The 22,598-nt window shown below is 44.2% G+C and overlaps 2 protein-coding genes across 3 annotated transcripts in view; one reads left to right on the top strand and one right to left on the bottom strand.

Annotated features, from left to right (window-relative positions):
* IRAG2 (inositol 1,4,5-triphosphate receptor associated 2) overlaps positions 1–22,598 on the bottom strand; it is a 179,302-nt gene that overhangs the window by 11,560 nt on the left and 145,144 nt on the right. The window contains 6 exon segments of the mRNA XM_068277999.1: positions 300–434; positions 546–686; positions 8,842–8,863; positions 8,962–9,016; positions 17,166–17,217; positions 20,497–20,555. Of these exon segments, the coding sequence (XP_068134100.1) occupies positions 300–434; positions 546–686; positions 8,842–8,863; positions 8,962–9,016; positions 17,166–17,217; positions 20,497–20,555 (464 nt within the window).
* Positions 1–22,598, top strand: part of DNAI7 (dynein axonemal intermediate chain 7) — a 169,162-nt gene that overhangs the window by 57,098 nt on the left and 89,466 nt on the right. Inside the window, exon 16 of one of the 2 annotated variants that reach the window (XM_068278018.1) lies at positions 4,485–4,539. In XM_068278018.1, coding sequence (XP_068134119.1) covers positions 4,485–4,535 — 51 coding nt within the window. In that variant the 3' untranslated portion in view covers positions 4,536–4,539. Of the gene's footprint in view, positions 1–4,484; positions 4,558–22,598 lie in introns of those variants that run through there. The other variant, XM_068278017.1, reaches the window with a different exon arrangement.

The raw sequence follows: 22,598 nt of genomic DNA, 5'->3' as shown, positions 1-22,598 counted from the left end.
ACGAATTCCTTCTTACACTGTTTATATACTTGTTGATGCATGGGGTTCCGGTCTGCAAAAGCCCACAGCAGGAGTTTGCTGTAAGCCTGACTTTGTTTTTATTAATATATTGAATACATACTTAGAAAAGGGTGGTATCAATTACTGAATTCCAATTTTCAATGCGGTAGTGGCCAACTGTGAGTTTTGTTATGTACTGGGTGGCTGCAGATAACTAAATGTCTGAGTGAACCACCTAAGACTAAGGATAGTGCTGCAGCACTGAGGTCTTGTTGGACATAATAATAAAAATGTGTCACCTGATGAATGGCTCCCAGCAGCTCCGCCCTGCTGGCCACACGTGATGTGTGCTGGGTGAGGAACTGCAGGCTCTTCTCCAATCGTTTCACAATCTCGTTCATATGATTGTCCTCCTCGCAGAGCGGGCTCAGGGCCTGAAACACGAATCGCAGTGTTGGTGTATTTTGTAATGGAAACAAAATGGCTGCCGCTTCAGTCACATGACCAGTGCAGTGAAGTGTTACCATAGCGAATTGTACACTTACCTCCAATAGCTTCTTACAGCTCGCCAGCTCCTTTTTCAGATTATCTTCCGCTAGATCGCGAGACCGCTCCTCCAGGCGCAACCGCTTATCCAGAGTGAATATGTCGCATTTGAATCCCAGTGACAAGCGCAGGAACTCAGACTGGCCAAACAGGAAAATGATGTTACTTTACCAATCTGCTTCTCTCAGGATAAATTTAAAAGCAAAACATTTCAATTCAAAGAATAAAAAAGGTGTTTTGGGTTGAGTTGTAAAAGGGACATGCAGTACCTTCTGTCAGCCTGTAGGTGGTAGTATAACTATAGAGGAATGGAATAGAAGTTAATGACATTTCTTAAAGGACCACTATAGCAAAAAATTGGAAACTTTAAAATACATGTACGCACATTTAACTAGGAAGTACATTTTTCCCAGACTAAATGCACCATACATTATTTTTCTCCTGTGTCGCTGTGACTTACAGTAGTTAGTAGAAAACTGACAGGTTCTGGACTAGCCCATCTCCTCATGGGGGGATTTTATAGGGTTTTCTTCATTTCAAAAGCACTTAGAGAATGGCAGTTGTTCAATCCAACTGCCAACATAGTGCGAAAACATGTGGGGTGGGGGCAGTCAGCATCTTTGTATAGCTCATTTCCAGGGAGAGCTTTTGTAAAAAAAATAAACGAAATATTAAAAATCCTCCATGAGGGGGTGGACTAGTCCCAAACCTGTCAGTTCTGTAATATTTGTACTAACGACTGTAACAACAACATGGGAGGAAAGGGATTTATGGCTCATTCTACTCTAGAGAAAACGTACTTCATTGTATGTGTTTACGTGCATTTCATTTTTTTATCATTTTTTTGCGATAATGGTCCTTTAACCCCTTAAAGGATACACGAGGCGACGTGACATGACAGACATGGGTATGTACAGTCCTAGCATAACTATGCTGTGTTCCTTTTACTCTTTCTCTGCCTGAAAGAGTTAATTATCAGGTAGGTAAGTGGCTGACTCAGTCCTGACTCGGACAGGAAGTGACAACAGAGTGACCGTCACTGATAAGAAATTCTAACTATGAGGGCGCGTTTCCACTTGTGCCACACGCGTCTGCAAGACGCACGGCGGCACTTCCGGGTCTGCGGGCATGCAGACGAATCCCATCAGCCGTGCCATGCATGGCTCCAATGGTCCAATAATGCATTTAGATCGATGTCCAATAGATTTTATTCTGAAATCTATTGGAAATCTGTTCCTAGTGTGTGGCACACATCAGATAGATTCCTGTCATATTCCACTTGACAGGCATCTAACAGAAATCTATGATGGTCGAATCTGCGGCAAATCTATAAGTTTGTGGCCACCTTAAAGGGATACTGTAGGGGGGTCAGGGGAAAATGAGTTAAACTTACCCGGGGCTTCTACGGTCCCCCGCAGACATCCTGCGTTGGCGCAGCCACTCACCGATGCCCCGGCCCCGCCTCCGGTTCACTTCTGAAATTTCAGACTTTAAAGTCTGAAAACCACTTCGCCTGCGTTGCCGTGTCCTCGATCCCGCTGATGTCATCAAGAGCGCACAGCGCAGGCCCAGTATGGTCTGTGTCTGCGCAGTACACTCCTGGTGACATCAGCGGGAGCGAGGACACGGGCGTGCAGGTGCAGTGGTTTTCTGACTTTAAAGTCAGAAATTCCAGAAGTGAACTGGAGGCGGGGCCGGAGCATCGGTGAGTGGCTGCGCCAACACAGGATGTCTGCGGGGGACCATTAGAAGCCCCGGGTAAGTTCAGCTCATTTTCCCCCGACCCCCCTACAGTATCCCTTTAAGAACCACAGGCTTTATACATATACATACATATACATACACACACACACACACACACACAAGTGGAATCCAAAATGAAGCAGGGCCCAGTATCCTGGGCGCAATAGGTCCAAGGACCATTTCGATCACTACGCTTAATAAAATCCATAGACCTCAATTCAAAAAATGTGGCCCTATATTGGTGGAAACATCACAAACAGGGACCCACGTGCAGTACACAGGAGGAGGGATGACAGCACACCAAAGCGGGAGCACTGCTCAACAGCAGACAAGAGCTACACTGGCAGAAAATGGGCGTAATTGAGCTGTTCATTGAAGCCTGGATGAGAGCATGCCTTTAAATTATAAATCATCTAGATTCGCAGCGTAGCAGGAGGCGATCCAAATTCCCCCCTCTTATTGTGGGGTGAATGCGATCTAAACCTACAAATTTAACCACCCTGACATTTCCATTGTGGTAGAGTGCAACATGCCTGGCGACAGGGGACTGCGCGTCACCCATCTCAATATTGGCAATATGTTCAGACATCCGTTCGCGAAATGCTCTTTTTGTCTTACCAATATAAAAAGCGCCACATTGGCACATCAAATACACAACCAATTTGGTTTTACAGTTGACGAAAAGGGATAACGACAGTTCCCTGCCGCCAGACAAACGCACACCCCTACCCACCTGTATAAAATGTTAGAAATCACATCCTCCACACGAAAAAGTCCCCACCACCGGGCAGTGCTTCTTCGGAGTCACTCCAACAAAATGGCTGCGAACTAAAGCGTCTCGTAAAGACCTAGACTTAGGAAATGTCAAGCTAGGCACCGATGAGATGTGCGGCCCTATCACTGGATCATTCTGAAGTAGATACCAGTGCCTATTTAGAATTTTTTAGTGCAGGATGCTGCGCACAAAAACATGTACAGAACCGGGGCGTCGTACTTATGTCATTAGCACGGTGATGATATCGTTGTCGCAGCAGATCACGTCTGTCACTCTGTAGTGCTCTGTTAAAGGTTTGCCGCAGATGTTTATCCTGAGATCCACGAGCCCGAAATAAGTCGTGTAATTGCCTCCTGCAAAAACTTGCTTCTTCTGAGCAGTTCCGCCGTGCTCTTAAATACTGTCCCATCGGGATTCTCCGAATGGTGTGTGCAGGATGAAAGCTCTCGGCATGCAAAAGAGCATTCGTAGCCGCCGCTTTTCTAAACAATGAAGTACTCAAATAACCATCATGTTGTATCGTGATGTGTATATCTAAAAACGAAACTGTGCGACAATCGAAGTCGAGTGTAAATTTCAAATTATGGCTGTTCGTATTAATACACTCGACAAAATCCGTGATCTGCTGTGATGTACCCGTCCAGAATATCAAAATATCGTCTATGTACCTGCGCCACGCCAAAACGCGGCACAGGTACACTGCCAGATCATCGTCCGAAAAGATGTCCTATTCCCAGTCCCCCAGGTACAGGTTTGCGTATGACGGGGCACAAGTCGTCCCCATCGCCGCACCCTGCACCTGGAGGAACCTCTGGCCGTTGAACGTAAACACATTATTGTTTAACACAAACTCCAACAGCTGTAACAAAAACGAATTATGCGCAGCATCCTGCACCCCCAATTCGCACAGAAAGTTGGCCACCGCCTGGACACCGGGACTGTGGGGAATGCTAGAATATAATGCCTCGACATCAAGGGAGACCAAAAAAGTTTCAGCCGGAACTTGCACCCAATCGAGGATCTGCAGGAGATGTGTGGTATCTTTGATATAAGACGGGAGACCCTGTACATGTCGCTAGCGTGGCGGTTTTTATATTAGGGGACAGCAGAGTGCAAGGGGGGCCTTGGAGCACACTGTACACCAACAGAGGCTGGTGATAGTATGCAGAACCAGCCTCTGTGACCTAATCTTCATGTCAGAAACCCACCTCCGGTTCTCTTTAAAGAGGAGCTTTAACCAAGGATTAAACTTTATTCCAATCAGTAGCTGATACTCCCTTTCCCATGGAAATCTTTGCCTTCTCTCTTCATTGTTATTTTCACTACAGTTCTTTTACATTGAATAGCAACATGACTTGTAGCTCTGATGTAAATGTTTAACCAAGGTTGAATACTGCTTTGCATGTTCCCCCCCACACAGGTCCTGGCTCTGAGCAAGGAGAGAGACTGTGCCTGTGCATTGCTGCTCTGATTCTGTAAGTAAGCCCCATGGAATCTACCGTACATTCTCAGTCTCCTGTGCGCTCCTAGCTGTGCTGATATCTGACTGCACAGCTGAGCGGCTGCTGTGTGTTCAGTGTAAACTTTCCACTGACACGCTCTATAGCCAGCCATCTGCTTCTCTGCACACCAATAAAATCTCTGCCAATAATAGTCTGCCGAATGGAAAAACTCACAGAATTTTTGTATTATTACCCCCCCCCCCTCCCCCAATTTCCAGTTAATGGTGAACTATGGATGGACTAAAATGCTCCTTAAATTGAACCCGAGGTGAGAGGGATATAGAGCCTGCCATATTTTTTTCCTTGTAAACAATGCCGGTTGCCTAGCAGCCCTGCTGATCTTTCTGGCCAGTATCACACACCTGAAACAAGCATGCAGCTAATCTTCTCAGATTTGTCATATTATATATCTGATCTGCATGCTTGTTCAGGGTCTATGGCTTAAAGTATTAGAGGCAGAGGATCAGCAGGAAAGCCAGGCAATGTGTATTGTTTAAAAGGAAACAAATCAACAATACGACCAATTTCAGGCCAAAATTCGTGGCACGTATCAATTGGAGAAGGGCAAACCGAGAGGATGTCCACACAATATCCAAAACAAGTAGTATACAATAATACAATAACATTTCTATAGCGCTTTGCTCCAATAGGACTCAAAGCGCTTAGGCTCTCTCAGATTCAGTAATTGGTAGGATGAAGTATTTACACTACAAAAGTTATATTTCTGCAAATGCCAAACTGAACAGGTGGGTTTTCAGTCTGGATTTAAACACCTCTAGAGATGGAGCTGTCCTGATCTGTTGAGGTAAGGAGTTCCAAAACGTAGGGGCAGCATGACAGAAGGCTCTGGGACCAACAGTTTCCGAGTGGACTCTGGGTATGGCTAGATTATTAGAACCTGTTGATCTGAGAATGCGGGGATTGCTACGCAGCTGCAACATATCTTTCATGTATCCAGGGCCCAGATTATTCAGTGATTTAAATGTCAGTAGGCCGATCTTGAATAGAACCCTCCATTCTATAGGTAGCCAGTGAAGGGAGTGAAGGACTGGCGTTATGTGGCAGTGAAGGGGTTGGTTGGTTAGCAGTCTGGCAGCAGTGTTCTGTATAAGCTGTAGGCGGTACAAGTCCTTGTTTGGAAGGCCAGTGTAGAGAGCATTGCAGTAGTCCAGTTGGGAGGTAATGAAGGCATGGACTAAGGTTTGTAGATCTTCTGGGGGGATGAGGTGCTTGATTTTTGCAATGTTCTTCAGGTGAAAATAGGATGATTTCACCACAGCAGAGATGTGAGTTCTGAAGTTTAACTCCCCATCAATTAGAACTCCCAGGCTACACACATGATCAGAGCTGTGTAGATCCGTGCCTCCTATTCCCAGTGGTGAAGACTGCAAGTTAAGTTGTTTATTGTAGACATATCCACCGACAATCACGACAATCTAAAATGTTTCAGACCAATATGGTTCTTAATCATAGCTACGAATCAGCCTGTGGTTTATGGCGATCAACAGGTCTATCTCTGATTTGATCAGAGAGATCGGTCTCTTGGTCGATCGGCCGTCAAAAGCACTAGATGTATGGGCACCTTTAAATCTTAGCTAAAAGTTTAGTTCAGATACTTTGTGGTGGCAGAACTGTTACACTTACAGTGGTCAATAAGTGGGCGCTGCTGGCATAAATTGAGGCTAGGCACTCTGCTTGGATGCCTTGTGGGTGACTGATTGCCGGGAATGTCCTAGTATCAGCTGCAGAACTCAAAGAGAAATCCATGCACTATACAAGTGGGTGGGGCCAGACTGCACTCTCCTGTTACATGAGAGTCAGAAGAAAGCCCAGTCCCAGAGACAAGAGGGATCAGCAATAGACTAGAGAGCAGAGAAGCAGTTTGTGTTTTAAAATCGTATTACTAAATAATGATTACCGGTACATGGAGATTCATTATTCAAAAGCAAGCAGCATTTATAGAATGTTATTACTACCGTAGGAAAAAGAAAAATTACACTGACTAAATACTTCCCATGTAACATGTATCAGGGCTACACACATCTGCAATTATGTGTTATCATTCGGGACAGTCAATGAGATGCAAATAATTTTGAGTGGATACAGCATTGTGCAAATTTTGCATGCATTTTTATGCAACTTGAAAATGAACAAATGAAACCCTACAGACGTAAAATTTGATTGGTCCATTTTCAAGCTGCACACATTTGCATAATCCTGCATCAACTCGAAATTATTTAGATCTCATTGACTATCCCTAATTACAATTTGCACCCAGTTATGAATATCCAAAACTGACCATAACCACAAACTGCTCGTTTCCAGGCCTGCTTACAATATAGACCACCCAGATAACTTCTGTTTCCTGTATAACTAATTAGGGGCACAGAGCAGGAACAGTTACTGATTTTCGACACCTGTAGCAGCTTTGACATTCCTAATCCAACAGTAAATTAGGAACACTGTGGAAAAATTGTTTATGTGTACAAATCAAAAGGTAAAGACGTTGAAATAATGTTTTCCATAAACTTTATTATTATTTAGGTATTTATATAGCGCCGACATCTCCCACAGCGCTGTACAGAGTATATTGTCTTGTCGCTTAAAGAGAACCAGAGATGAAGCATCCTCTTGTATTTTACCTTATAAATCAGTGGGAACATGACAGTAAACACATAATCTGCTCTTTGTTTCATTGTTCTCTGTTTAATCTGACTGTTCTCACCTCTGATAAGAATCCCCCACTGAGCATTCAGTCTGGCTTTGGTACCGAATGATTATAGCTGAGTCTGTCTTCTCTGGTGTCCTTTCAAGCCCAAGCCTGCCCCCTTGTGGCTCTGCTATAATGACTCAGCTATAATCATTCCCGGCAAAGCCAGACTGAATGCTCAGTCCGGGATTCTTATCACAGCTGATAACAGACACTTTTAGCAGTGAGGATGAAACAGAGAGCAGGGTAGGTGTTTTCTCTAATGTTCTTACTGATATATATGGCAAAATACACAAGGGTGCTTCGTCTCTGGTTCCCTTTAAACTGTCCCTCAGAAGGGCTCACAATCTAATCCTTACCATAGTCACATGTCTATGTATATATTGTGTAGTGTATGCATCATAGTCCAGGGCCAATTTAGGGGGCAGCCAATTAACATATCTCTAGGGAACTAGAGTGCCTGGAGAAAACCCACGCAGACACGGGGAGAACATACAAACTCCTTGCAGATTGTGCCCTGGCTGGCATTTGAATCGGGGATCCAGCGCTGCAAGGTGAGAGTTCTAACAACGCCACCATGCTGTCTGTGCAAAATTAATCTAAAAGGTGGCCACACATGATACAATAAAATGATCCAATTTTACGGCAATTCGAGCAAGAAATCAGATCTGATTTCCCGTTTTTATGCAATAAAAATTGATTGGGAATGGTGGATTTTTCTGATCAATTTTTATGAAAATTTACTGGTGTGTGGTAGATTGTCAATTGGGCATATATATTAATATATACACCCAAGCAATTTTCTCAGAGGTTCCAATCATTTTTATCATAATTGAGTAAAAATTGAACGTGTGTGGTACAATGTCAGATTTTTGAAATGTTAAAATCAGTCAGAAAAATTGATTGCTATTCTTAAATTGATCAGATCTTTAAAAAATTGTACGGTGTGTGGCCACCTTAAAGGGAACCTGTACTGAGTAAAATTATTTAAAATAAACACGAGGTAACTTCAAATGAACATTACATAGTTACCTTGCCATCAGTTCCTCTCAGTAGCTCACCATTTTCTTCTGACTATGACCCCTTCTAGTTCTGACAACATTTTGTCAGAACTGAAATATATCAGTTGCTGTATCAGTTGCTGTCAGTTATAGCTGAGTGGACAACTGATGTGCCCAGTAATGTCCATGTTTCCCTATGGCTCAAGTGAACGATATTACAGTTTAACAGTGTGCTGACCAGAAAGCTGTTATGGGGTAATGGCCATTTTCAAAATGGAGGATGGAGAATTCCCTTGATCACAGTGGACAAACAGGACGCAGAGAGGAGAAAGAGATTGAGGAGTAGACTACACGGGAGGTAAGTATGACTTGTGTATGCTTATTTTGACTTTTAATTTTCAGTTCAGGTTTTCTTTAAGGGATCTGCTTATTTTTCTACAAAAGCAGAGTGCCATATAAAAAATTGCAGAACAGTTTTGTATTAGGTATTCCCTCACTGCCCACCCATCGTAGTGCCCCCCTCCCCTTCCATACTAAAGAACTGCAGTGGTATGCAGCACTCACCTCCAGCTCCTTGTTTGGTGGGCTGCAAAGGAACAGAAAGTGATCTGTGAGTCTCAACAAAAAGAATACACAGAATGACAGTTACATACAACTGCTGCATGCAAGGCAAAAAAAACTTACTGACTGTCATCTGCACATCTCAAGTTCAGCTCAACCAACGACGATGTTCCAATGGCTACAAAAAGATTACAAGGGATCGATTTTTACAAATCAACACAAAGGCCACACACACACACACACACACACACACACACACACACACACACACACACACACACACACACACACACACACACACACACACACACACACACACACACACACACACACACACACACACACACACACACACACACACACACACACACACACACACACACACACACACACACACACACACACACACACACACACACACACACTACAATAAAAAGTTTTTATTTTACAGAAATGTAATAAAAACAATAGGTTGTACAAAAAACAAACAAAAAAAACAACCCTTTTTTTATTATTCGTGAGAAAAATGTGTTGAATTTCTTGTTCTAATTGATACAAGTCAATCGGGAGTGGCCGATTTCTATTATCAATTTTTATGATTATTGAATGGTGTAAGGTAGATTGAAAACAGTCAATTTCTTGATTTATAGACCCAAATCATTGGGGAAAAAGTGTGCGCGGGCGTCCGCGCATCGTTGGCCCATCAGTGCTTCTGCACATTTGCGCACTCGCAAACATGCCCACGTCATCTAACGCGTACTGTGCAGGCGCAGACGTGTGCAGAAATGCCTACCCACTGATTGGCAATATTTACAGGCGGACAGCGGGACATTGGGGAGGACTACAGCTGCGGCAAGGGAACCAATGGATTTCTAGGGGCTGGAAGAAGCCTCAAATAAAGAGAAATTTAGTTCTTTTCTTCTGGAGTCCTTTGAGGAAGTGTCTAATGTGACTCCATATCAGACAGAGCAAACTTTAACAGATCTGGCCATCCACTTATTACATACTGTCCATAATGGGAATCTGGTGCAATACTATGGGTACAGGTGTTAATAAAACTACAGCAAATCATCATCTGCTCAATACAACCAATAGCTTATGCTTCATTTCACAGCTGTGGCCTGATTGGCTGCTGGATGTAGAGGCGTCACTGTTGCTCCAGGAATCTTTATTAACCACTTACAGACAGCGGTGATTGAAATCTAAGCCCTGTTTTGATCCACTAATACCTGCCAGGGCGTAGATTTTATCTCACCGCCACCACACATTCACGCTGCTCTTGACGATCTAGTTGCTCTCTGCCTGCCGCAGCTCACTTGCCCTGCCGTCTCTATGGCAGCAGAGCCCTGTGAGCTGGTCAGGAGTCGATTTCATTGGCTCCTGACCCTGTCATAAATGTAAGAAACTCCCACTGGCTTAGATTGATCACAGTCAGGAGCCAATAAAACAGCTCCTGACCGGCTTAGAGAGCTTGCCGTCATAGAGACGGCAGTGTGGGTGGCCTATGGCGACAGGTGTGCGGCAGCCAGGTATGTAAGTCAGTGGTCTCAGAGGGATTCCCTGCTCAAATCACCCACTGGGGGCGTTCCTGCAGGCCTTCCCCAGCTGCCATTGGGCAACTCTCTCTCTCTGCATGCTAAGAGAGCATCTCGCTCATCTTCCATCGTCGTGACCCCAGAGTGAAAGTGAGACAGTGCTGGACACAGAAGCGGCAGAGAGCGGCGTGGATGGAGGCTACCTGATCCACCCAGCACCCCCAGATCCGGTAGCATAGTTTGTTTTGTTTTTTTATGTGCCCACCTCGGGCTCTCTTTAAGTAGTTAATAAATCTGCCCAGTGCAAATGGACAACTTGAACCAAGTTCTGCAGCATGCGCGTGCAATACTCCGCAACTGATCTTAAGCCTGGTACACACCATGCAATTTCCCATCAGATAGATGGGTCGAATGGATAATTTCCGACAGGTCCGATCTGATTTCCAATCGTTTTTCTGATCGATTTGCGTAGAGGTGATCAGAAAAACGGAAATTCAATCGGATCTGTCAGAAATGATCTATCGACCAATCTATTTGATGGGAAATTGCATGGTATGTACCAGGCTTTAGACTAAAGGTGGGTACACACGTCAGATAAAAGTCTTTGGAAAATGAAAGATCACAGACCAATTTTACCCTCTTCCATGTAGTATGAGAGCCATAATCTACACAGTCTATTCTATGGAGCTGAACTCCCTATCAGATAAAAATCTTTGCAAGATGCTGCACACAAAGATGCTGTACACATTCAAAAGATCAGTATCTGCAAAAGATCCGTTCCTGCAAAATGCATTCATAGTCTATGATATCTGCAGATCCCATACACACCTTGTTTAACCACTTGAGGACCTAGGGCTTTACCCCCCTTAAGGACCGGCCACTTTTTTTCCATTCAGACCACTGCAGCTTTCACGGTTTATTGCTCGCTCATACAACCTACCACCTAAATGAATTTTGGCTCCTTTTCTTGTCACTAATAAAGCTTTCTTTTGATGCTATTTGATTGCTCCTGCGATTTTTACTTTTTATTATATTCATCAAAAAAGACATGAATTTTGGCAAAAAAATGATTTTTTTAACTTTCTGTGCTGACAGTTTTCAAATAAAGTAAAATTTCTGTATACATGCAGCGCGAAAAATGTGGACAAACATGTTTTTGATAAAAAAAAAACCATTCAGTGTATATTTATTGGTTTGGGTAAAAGTTATAGCGTTTACAAACTATGGTGCCAAAAGTGAATTTTCCCATTTTCAAGCATCTCTGACTTTTCTGACCCCCTGTCATGTTTCATGAGGGGCTAGAATTCCAGGATAGTATAAATACCCCCCAAATGACCCCATTTTGGAAAGAAGACATCCCAAAGTATTCACTGAGAGGCATAGTGAGTTCATAGAAGATATTATTTTTTGTCACAAGTAAGCGGAAAATGACACTTTGTGAGGAAAAAAAAAAAAAAAAAAAGTTTCCATTTCTTCTAACTTGCGACAAAAAAAAATGAAATCTGCCACGGACTCACCATGCCCCTCTCTGAATACCTTGAAGGGTCTACTTTCCAAAATGGGATCATTTGTGGGGTGTGTTTACTGTCCTGACATTTTGGGGGGTGCTAAATTGTAAGCACCCCTGTAAAGCCTAAAGGTGCTCATTGGACTTTGGACCCCTTAGCGCAGTTAGGCTGCAAAAAAGTGCCACACATGTGGTATTGCCGTACTCAGGAGAAGTAGTATAATGTGTTTTGGGGTGTATTTTTACACATACCCATGCTGGGTGGGAGAAATATCTCTGTAAATGACAATTTGTTAATTTTTTTTACACACAATTGTCCATTTACAGAGATATTTCTCCCACTCAGCATGGGTATGTGTAAAAATACACCACAAAACACATTATACTACTTCTCCTGAGTACGGCGATACCACATGTGTGGCACTTTTTTGCACCCTAACTGCGCTAAAGGGCCCAAAGTCCAATGAGTACCTTTAGGATTTCACAGGTCATTTTGAGAAATTTCGTTTCAAGACTACTCCTCACGGTTTAGGGCCCCTAAAATGCCAGGGCAGTATAGGAACCCCACAAATGACCCCAATTTAGAAAGAAGACACCCCAAGGTATTCCGTTAGTAGTATGGCGAGTTCATAGAAGATTTTATTTTTTGTCACAAGTTAGCGGAAAATGACACTTTGTGAAAAAACACAATTAAAATCAATTTCCGCTAACTTTTGACAAAAAATAAAATCTTCTATGAACTCACCATACTCCTAACGGAATACCTTGGGGTGTCTTCTTTCTAAAATGGGGTCATTTGTGGGGTTCCTATACTGCCCTGGCATTTTAGGGGCCCTAAACCGTGAGGAGTAGTCTTGAAACCAAATGTCGCAAAATGACCTGTGAAATCCTAAAGGTACTCATTGGACTTTGGGCCCTTTAGCGCAGTTAGGGTGCAAAAAAGTGCCACACATGTGGTATCGCCATACTCGGGAGAAGTAGTACAATGTGTTTTGGGGTGTATTTTTACACATACCCATGCTGGGTGGGAGAAATACCTCTGTAAATGGACAATTGTGTGTAAAAAAAATCAAAAGATTGTCATTTACAGAGGTATTTCTCCCACCCAGCATGGGTATGTGTAAAAATACACCCCAAAACACATTGTACTACTTCTCCCGAGTACGGCGATACCACATGTGTGGCACTTTTTTGCACCCTAACTGCACTAAGGGGCCCAAAGTCCAATGAGTACCTTTAGGATTTCACAGGTCATTTTTGTTTCAAGACTACTCCTCACGGTTTAGGGCCCCTAAAATGCCAGGGCAGTATAGGAACCCCACTAATGACCCCATTTTAGAAAGAAGACACCCCAAGGTATTCCGTTAGGAGTATGGTGAGTTCATAGAAGTTTTTATTTTTTTGTCACAAGTTAGCGGAAATTGATTTTAATAGTTTTTTTTCACAAAGTGTCATTTTCCGCTAACTTGTGACAAAAAATAAAATCTTCTATGAACTCACCATACTCCGTACGGAATACCTTTGGGTGTCTTCTTTCTAGAATGGGGTCATTTGTGGGGTTCCTATACTGCCCTGGCATTTTAGGGGCCCTAAACCGTGAGGAGTAGTCTTGAAACCAAATGTCGCAAAATGACCTGTGAAATCCTAAAGGTACTCATTGGACTTTGGGCCCCTTAGCGTACTTAGGGTGTAAAAAAGTGCCACACATGTGGTACCGCTGTACTCAGGAGAAGTAGTATAATGCGTTTTGGGGTGTATTTTTACACATACCCATGCTAAGTGGGAGAAATATCTCTGTAAATGACAATTGTTTGATTTTTTTACACACAATTGTCCATTTACATAGAAATTTCTCCCACCCAGCATGGGTATGTGTAAAAATACACCCCAAAACACATTATACTACTTTTCCTGAGTACGGCGGTACCACATGTGTGACACTTTTTTGCAGCCTAGGTGCGCTAAGGGGCCCAACGTCCTATTCACAGGTCATTTTGAAGCATTTGTTTTCTAGACTACTCCTCGCGGTTTAGGGCCCCTAAAATGCCAGGGCAGTATAGGAACCCCACAAGTGACCCCATTTTAGAAAGAAGACACCCCAAGGTATTCCGTTAGGTGTATGGCGAGTTCATAGAAGATTTTATTTTTTGTCACAAGTTAGTGAAAAATGACACTTTGTGAAAAAAAACCAATAAAAATTAATTTCCGCTAACTTTTGACAAAAAATTAAATCTTCTATGAACTCGTCATACACCTAACATAATACCTTGGGGTGTCTTTTTTTTCTAAAATGGGGTCACTTGTGGGGTTCCTATACCGCCCTGGCATTTTACAGGCCCAAAACCGTGAGTAGTCTGGAAACCAAATGTCTCAAAATGACTGTTCAGGGGTATAAGCATCTGCAAATTTTGATGACAGGTGGTCTATGAGGGGGCGAATTTTGTGGAACCGGTCATAAGCAGGGTGGCCTTTTAGATGACAGGTTGTATTAGGCCTGATCTGATGGATAGGAGTGCTAGGGGGGTGACAGGAGGTGATTGATGGGTGTCTCAGGGGGTGGTTAGAGGGGAAAATAGATGCAATCCATGCACTGGGGAGGTGATCGGAAGGGGGTCTGAGGGTTTGGCCGAGTGATCAGGAGCCCACACGGGGCAAATTGGGGCCTGATCTGATGGGTAGGTGTGCTAGGGGGTGACAGGAGGTGATTGATGGGTGTCTCAAGGTGTGATTAGAGGGGGGAATGGATGCAAGCAATGCACTGGCGAGGTGATCAGGGCTGGGGTCTGAGGGCATTCTGAGGGTGTGGGCGGGTGATTGAGTGCCCTAGGGGCAGATAGGGGTCTAATCTGATAGGTAGCAGTGACAGGGGGTGATTGATGGGTAATTAGTGGGTGTTTAGGGTAGAGAATAGATGGAAACACTGCGCTTGGGTGGTGATCTGATGTCGGATCTGCGGGCGATCTATTGGTGTGGGTGGGTGATCAGTTTGCCCGAAAGGGGCAGGTTAGGGGCTGATTGATGGGTGGCAGTGACAGGGGGTGATTGATGGGTGGCAGTGACAGGGGGTGATTGATGGGTGGCAGTGACAGGGGGTGATTGATGGGTGATTGATAGGTGATTGACAGGTAATCAGTGGGTTATTACAGGGGAGAACAGATGTAAATATTGCACTGGCGAATTGATAAGGGGGGGTCTGAGGGCAATCTGAGCGTGTAGGCGGGCGATTGGGTGCCCGCAAGGGGCAGATTAGGGTCTGATCTGATAGGTAACAGTGACAGGTGGTGATAGGGAGTGATTGATGGGTAATTAGTGGGTGTTTAGAGGAGAGAATAGATGGAAACACTGCGCTTGGGTGGTGATCTGATGTCGGATCTGCGGGCGATCTATTGGTGTGGGTGGGTGATCAGATTGCCCGCAAGGGGCAGGTTAGGGGCTGATTGTTGGGTGGCAGTGACAGGTGGTGATAGGGGGTGATTGATGGGTAATTAGTGGGTGTTTAGAGAAGATAACAGATGTAAACGATACATTTGGGAGGTAATCTGACGGCGGGTTTGCGGGCGATCTAATGGTGTGGGTGGGTGATCAGATTGCCCGCAAGGGGCAGGTTAGGGGCTGATTGATGGGTGGCAGTGACAGGGGGTGACAGGGGGTGATTGATGGGTGATAGGTGATTGGCAGGTGATTGACAGGTGATCAGTGGGTTATTACAGGGAAGAACAGATGTAATTAATGCACTGGTGAATTGATAAGGGGGGGTCAGAGGGCAATCTGAGCGTGTGGGCGGGTGATTGGGTGCCCGCAAGGGGCAGATTAGGGTCTGATCTGATAGGTAAAAGTGACAAGTGGTGATAGGGGGTGATTGATGGGTGATTGATGGGTAATTAGTGGGTGTTTAGAGGAGAGAATAGATGTAAACAATGGATTTGGGAGGTGATCTGATGTCGGATCTGTGGGCGATCTATTGGTGTGGGGGGGTGATCAGATTGCCCGCAAGGGGCAGGTTAGGGGCTGATTGATGGGTGGCAGTGACAGGGGGTGATTGACGGGTGATTGATGGGTGATTGACGGGTGATTGACAGGTGATTGACAGGTGATCAGGGGGATAGATGCATACAGTAAACAGGGGGGGGGTGGTCTGGGGGGGGGGGTCTGGGGAGAATCTGAGGGGTGGGGGGTGATCAGGAGGGGGCAGGGAGCAGGGGGGGGGGATAAAAAAAAAATAGCGTTGACAGATAGTGACAGGGAGTGATTGATGGGTGATTAGGGGGGTGATTGGGTGCAAACAGGGGTCTGGGGGGTGGGCAGGGGGGGGGTCTGATGGGTGCTGTGGGCGATCTGGGGCAGGGGGGGGAGAAATCAGTGTGCTTGGGTGCAGACTAGGGTGGCTGCAGCCTGCCCTGGTGGTCCCTCGGACACTGGGACCACCAGGGCAGGAGGCAGCATGTATAATACACTTTGTAAACATTACAAAGTGTATTATACACTTTGTATGCGGCGATCGCGGGGTTAACATCCCGCCGGCGCTTCCGTATAGCCGGCGGGATGTTGCGGCGAGCGAACGGTGACAGGCGCCGGCGGAGGATCGCGTCACGGATGACGCGATCGCTCCGCCCATGCCCTTAAATGGACCGCCGCCTCTGTGGGTGAGGCCGTCCTGCAGGGCTCCACTTCCCCGCCGCCCCTGTGTAGTGGGCGGTCGGGAAGTGGTTAATGGACATTCATCTGCAGATCAGACAATCATCTGCAGATCCAACCTGGTGGATCTGATCTACAGATAATTGTCCGTTAAAACAAGGTGTGTATGAGATCTGCAGACATAGACTATAAATGCGTTTTGCAGGAATAGATCTTTTGCAGGAACAGATCTTTTGCAGATACTGATATGTTGCATGTGTACAGCATCTTTGTGTGCAGCATCTTGCAAAGATTTCTATCTGATGGGGAGTTCAGCTCCATAGAATAGACTGTGTAGAGTATAGCTCTCATACCACACGAAAGGGGGTAAAATTGGTCTGTGATCTTTCATTTTCCAAAGACTTTTATCTGACGTGTGTACCCACCTTTAGCAACTGCCATTTAGGAAATGCTTTTGAAAACAAACAAAACCCTGAGAATCCCCCATGAAGAGATGGACGGGCCCAAAACCTGTCGGTTCTGTCAGATTTCAACTGCTTACTTTTTTTTTTGCTGTAGTTGTCCTTTAACAGATTCATTATTGTTCATTTAGTCTCAATTCTTTACTATCAGGGGTTTTAAAAGAAGTATAAAAAGTATGAGTTGTTCACCTTCCGCAGGCGGCACTTTATTGTCTCCGTAACATTCCTTCTCTGGATTGGGCTGCAAAAAGAGGAAAATGTAAAAATGATGCAAAATTATTGTGGTGCAAGTGTCCACACCAACCAATTTACATACGGCAAGTCTAGTACAGCAGGAGAACCATGTGACAGAGCAAGGCCTATGCAATTGCTTCTGCTGGAATGCATTGGACGGCGGTAGAGCTATAGTTTACCACTGCGGGCCTGTTTCCACTAGAGCGAATCTGCATACGTTTTCTGCATGCAGATTCGCATAGCCAATAATAGTCAATGGGCCCGTTTCCACTGGTCAGGAAATCTGTGCACAGCAGATTCGCATGTAATGTATATAATAGGAATTTGCATGGCGTTTTTGGAATTTTCCATGCAAACTCGCATACGTTTTCATGTAAAATCAATGTAAAAGCACACAGGCACTGACATGATTAAAATCGCATACTTACAAAAATACACAAAACCGCATGTGGATTCGCATGAAAATTTTCATACAAACGCATACAAATTTGCATTGGCATGCAAATTCATTCATGCGTTTTACGAAAAGAAATCGCACCGCACTAGTGGAAACGGGTCCTAAGGAACCAACGCAATACCGTCCATGTGAATAGGCCTCCTAAACCGGTCCAGATCAGCCACATCTAACCAAAGTGCTCCATGTCTCTTATCAACTTACTGGCTTCTTTTCTGCACCCTTCACAGTTCTAGAATATCCTTTTTGTGATTCAATACCAATAACTGACCAGCATTTTAGAGGGGCAGAATAAGTTAAAGAGTCACTGTAGTGACATAGTAGAATGTAGAAATGTCATAATATTTACTTTTGGGGTAATTTTCCAGGTTTTAGCATTATAAAATGGAAATTTCCTATATATTGGTACTGTATGTAGCCCCGCCCTCCCAGTGATTCTTAGCCTAGGCTGTTTAGCTATGTGTAATTCTCCTCCCAGAGCATTCTGGGAGACCAGGTATTATTTTCACTGACTTTGGATTTCTAAGAAACAAACATTCCGCAGAGCTGCACCTGTCAGGACTAAAGATGTTGGCACCTGTGATGGATTTCAGAATGTAAATCGGGGATAGGAAAGATTTTACTATGGGCGAACACTGACTAAATCATTTATAAATTAATACTGTAAAAAAAATACATAAAAAATAAAATATAAAATAAATAAGCTATTCTATTCATTATGTTACGTTACAGTTCCTCTTTAATTTGTGTTTATGTAAGCAACAGCAGGCACAGCAGTAGTGGATGGCAGCAGTGCACCAGCCATGTACAGAGCAGTCAGGGTGGAAGATCTGCCACCCTGATCATAACCCAGGGAACATTAACCACTTCAAGACCACAGGCTTACACCCCCCTAGTGACCAGGCCATTTTTCACAACACAGGGCTGTGCAGCTTTGTCTGGTTGCTGCACAGCCCCACAACTAAGCACACAAATGAATCTAACCTTTTCTTGTCCACATTCTTATGGAGGTGTCTGATCACTCCTGTGATTTTTTTTTTTAAATATCAGACTTTCAGAGCTTGAGTTTCCCTCCTTCCTACCCCATCCTGAGTTGCTTAGGATGGCGATCCGTCCTCTTCTCTGCCTCTCATAGGCATCAGCCTATGAGAGAGCTTCGATCCCCGGCCACTCTGAGGGACAGCCGAGTGTCCCTTGTACAGCGCTGAACTAGATAGCAACGCTGCACGAATGTAAACACAGGATTCCTTTCCCGTTTACTAACGGCTGTGATCGCGGCTAGCAGGTTGATCACAGAGTGGAGGTCCGTGCATCGGCAGGGAACGAACGCGCATTTGCGCATGCCTTCCCTGCTAAACTACAGCTCCAGGACTTGACGCCAATAGTCATTAAGTGGTCCTGGGGCTGCTGCCACGGTCACACCCATCGGCAAGACGTGGTCGTTAGGTAGTTAAATAAGAGGGACTGGGATGGGTGCTAAAGGAGTGTGGCCAAGTGAAGTGATAATTTTGGGAAGCATTAATTTGTATTTATAGATGTCTCTGTTTTAGGCATACATGTGCCTTACAGGAAATCAGAAGGCAACCAGAGTCTATTTTACTTTTAACAAGGAACCGAAATAACATACAGTAGAATGCAGTAAATTATTCAGGATATCAACTTTTACAGTAAATATCCGGGTTTCAGCATGAGTAACACTTCCTATAGCGATCTATTGCTGTATATTGGTATGTAATGTAACCCCACCCTTCCAACGAGGCTTTGCCTAGACTGTTTAGTAAAAGCATTCTGGGGGACCAGAGATCTTTCCTACTGGCTTTAGAATTCTCAGTAAACAAACATTCTGCAGAGATCACCTGACAGAGCTAAAGATGTCACCACCTGTGATACATTTTAGAAAGTAAATCAGGGAGAGGAAAGAAATTACGATGGGCAACACTGACTAAATCATCCATCAATGAATATTGTTGTTAAAAAAAAAAAAAGTCAATTCATTGTGTTTTGTCTACAGTTCTTTATCAAGTTACATTCGTCTAGCAGTTATATTGTCTCGCCTGGAACAAGCATGCAACAAGCAATAAGTCAGGGCTCTTGATCTGCTCATAGGTTAATTAAGTCAATGGATCAAAGGACCAATCAAAATAACTTCCTGTCAATTTTGATTGGCTCAGTTGTATGCTCCATACAATTTGCAATATATTTGCATGCAAGAACGAATTATTTGCATTTCATTAATCTCTCCAAGACATCAAAACTATTTTATTTTTTAGTACAAAACAAAGTAGACCAGCGATGGCGGCACCCCCAATTGTCTCTTATTTTTTCCATTACAATCATTCTGTCCCTAGGACAGAGCAGAGCATGTCCCGACAACACTAAGGCCCACTAGTGGATGCCTTAGCGTCACTCGCCATTTCCGAATCACAGAAGCATTGTCATTTTCTGTGCGATTCCCAGAGTGAATGCAATTTTGCCCTCATGGTTTTGTATACGATTGCTCTGGATCAATGGCAATATTGCAGCAGGCAGCGCTGCTGTGACACCTCCCCTTAATCAGTTGGTGTGTGCGTTAGTACGCGTTTTTTCCATAGCAGTGCATTAAGAAAAAGCTTTCAGTTAAAACGCGTAAAGTGTAAAAGAGGCAGTCGGGAAACATGGACATTACTTTGAAAATCAGTTTTCTTTCAGTTATAACTGAGACCAACTGATTAAGTGTAAAAGGGCCCTTAGGGTTACCTTCTTGCATTGCTTTGCCGATTGCCGGTGATTAGCAAGCGCTGCAAAAGTGCTGCCAGTGGGCCCCAATGCTAGACCCATACTGAGGACACTCACCGAGCCTCCATCTTTACACACTTCAGTCTCCTGCTGGGAGCTGGCGGGGTTGGAGGAGGCTGAAAGACAAACAGACAGACAGAAGATAGAGATGTAATAATAGAGCAAAATGTAACTTAAAAAGAGGAGCTGTCAGCCATACTATCTCAGAAAAACAACATGTAGGAGTAGATAAATACTTGCTCTACTTACATATGTATTGCACTGTTCACGTTTTGATTTTAATGATTTTTTTTACAGTAAAAAAAGAGAAAAACCTTAACATTTCCCATTTTAACTGTGGCTATTGTTAAGCCAATCCTGATGTTATTTCCTCCCTTAGTCTCCTCTGCCCGATTTGCCCGCCCTTCATTATACAAAGTGCATGGTCTCATCATGATAAATATTGGCCAATCAGAGAGAATCAGAGGTGTGGGAGGGGAAAACAGGAGGGAAAGAGGCTTCAGCCAATCAGGCTGCATTAGTTAAGTCTGAGGGGAAGTAGAGAAGCAAAAAAGGACAACCCAGCATGCCCTGCAACTTCCTTTTTGTGTACCAACCTTTGTGTGTACCAAATAAGAGTCAGGTAAAATGGGGAATGATCATTTATCAACAAGAAAAGTAATCGTGATTTTAACTTTTTGATTACCTTGTTAGCAACCTTATTACTGTATATACTCAAGTATAAGTCTAGAAATTTAGGTCTGATTCACTTAATAAAACTATAGGGGTCGACTTATACACGAGTCACGGACAAAACTAAGCACACTGAGTTATAGTGTGTGCTAATAGTGACATTCCCATTTGCAGCATTGTACCCAGTGGTAAGTGACACTTTGAGGAAACGGAATGCCAAGAAAACACAGGTCTGAAAGTCCTGGCCACAAGGAAAGGGGCAGGGGGGAAATACGGAGATGCATAAAGGGGAGTGAATAATTGCAGCACTTAGTGGCCTGGACGAGGTATTGGCTGCGCTTAAAGGAAACATCCAAGGACGACAAAAAAAACAAAGTCCACTTACCTGGGGCTGCGTCGTGGAGTGCACCAGAAGCCGACCCAGAAGCCGACCTGGTGCACCGCGGGTACAGGACGAGAGCCAGGGGCTGAGGAAGCCCCAGGTAAGTGGACTTTGTTTGTTTTTTTTGTTTTGTTTTTTGTCCTTGGACCTTCACTTTAAGGGACAGGTGTTAATCGCTGCAATACTGTATACAGTGCAGTCATTAACCCCTCCTAAGCAGTCATTAACTTTGCTGGGTGGACTTGTACTTGAGTCAAAAATTCCAACTTAAGAGGGTTGAATATTGGAGTCGACTTGTACATGAGGTCGACTTCTATTCGAGTATATACAGTACTTGTTTACCAGATAAAAATAAAGAATTGATTTTTGATTTTATGCCCTACAGTTACACTTTAATAGGCACCTGCAGGGACATGATGACATAAATAGGTGTATGTACAGTCCTAATCCTACATAGAGCTAGCCTGTGTTTTGGTTTTCTCACTGTTGGGTTAATAATGGTTATACATGACAGTTTCTCTGCAGTTGGACTGTAGTGCAACTCTCACAGATAACTACAGCTTGTAAAACAAAGAAAAGGGAAAAAAATGGACCCAAGACGGTCAAACATTTAAACGTAGGTTTATCTGCTTCCAGACCGCACAAATTGCAATCTACGCCCTATTTTGAACATTATCTCTGCCAGGGCATAGTTTTCAATCCTCACCATCGTACACTCCCATTGATCGTGCCGCTCGCTTGCTGCTGTATCCCCTCCTGAGCCGGTCAGGAATAGAGATGTCGCGAATGATTCGCCTGCGAACGGTTACAGGCGAACTTCAGTGGTTCGCGTTTGCCAAGAGCAGGCAAACTTTTCCGGAAGTTCGATTCGCCCCATAATGCTCTATTGAGCAGAACTTTGACCCTCTACATCACAGTCAGCAGGCACATTGTTGCCAATCAGACTGCACTCACTCCTGGAGCCCCACCCCCCTTATAAAAAGGCAAGGTCCTTGTGTCGTTTCACTCACTAGTCTGCCTGCACTAATTAGTTAACACTCCTGGCGGTCTAATTAATTTCACCAGGAGGGAGCACAGCAAAGTGCTAGCTGCGTGCAGCAAAAAA

Source organism: Hyperolius riggenbachi, chromosome 3 (assembly GCF_040937935.1).
Source record: "Hyperolius riggenbachi isolate aHypRig1 chromosome 3, aHypRig1.pri, whole genome shotgun sequence".
Classification (NCBI taxonomy): domain Eukaryota; kingdom Metazoa; phylum Chordata; class Amphibia; order Anura; family Hyperoliidae; genus Hyperolius; species Hyperolius riggenbachi.
The sequence above is the reverse complement of the archived record's forward strand: the minus strand, read 5'-3'. Positions and strand labels throughout refer to the sequence as shown.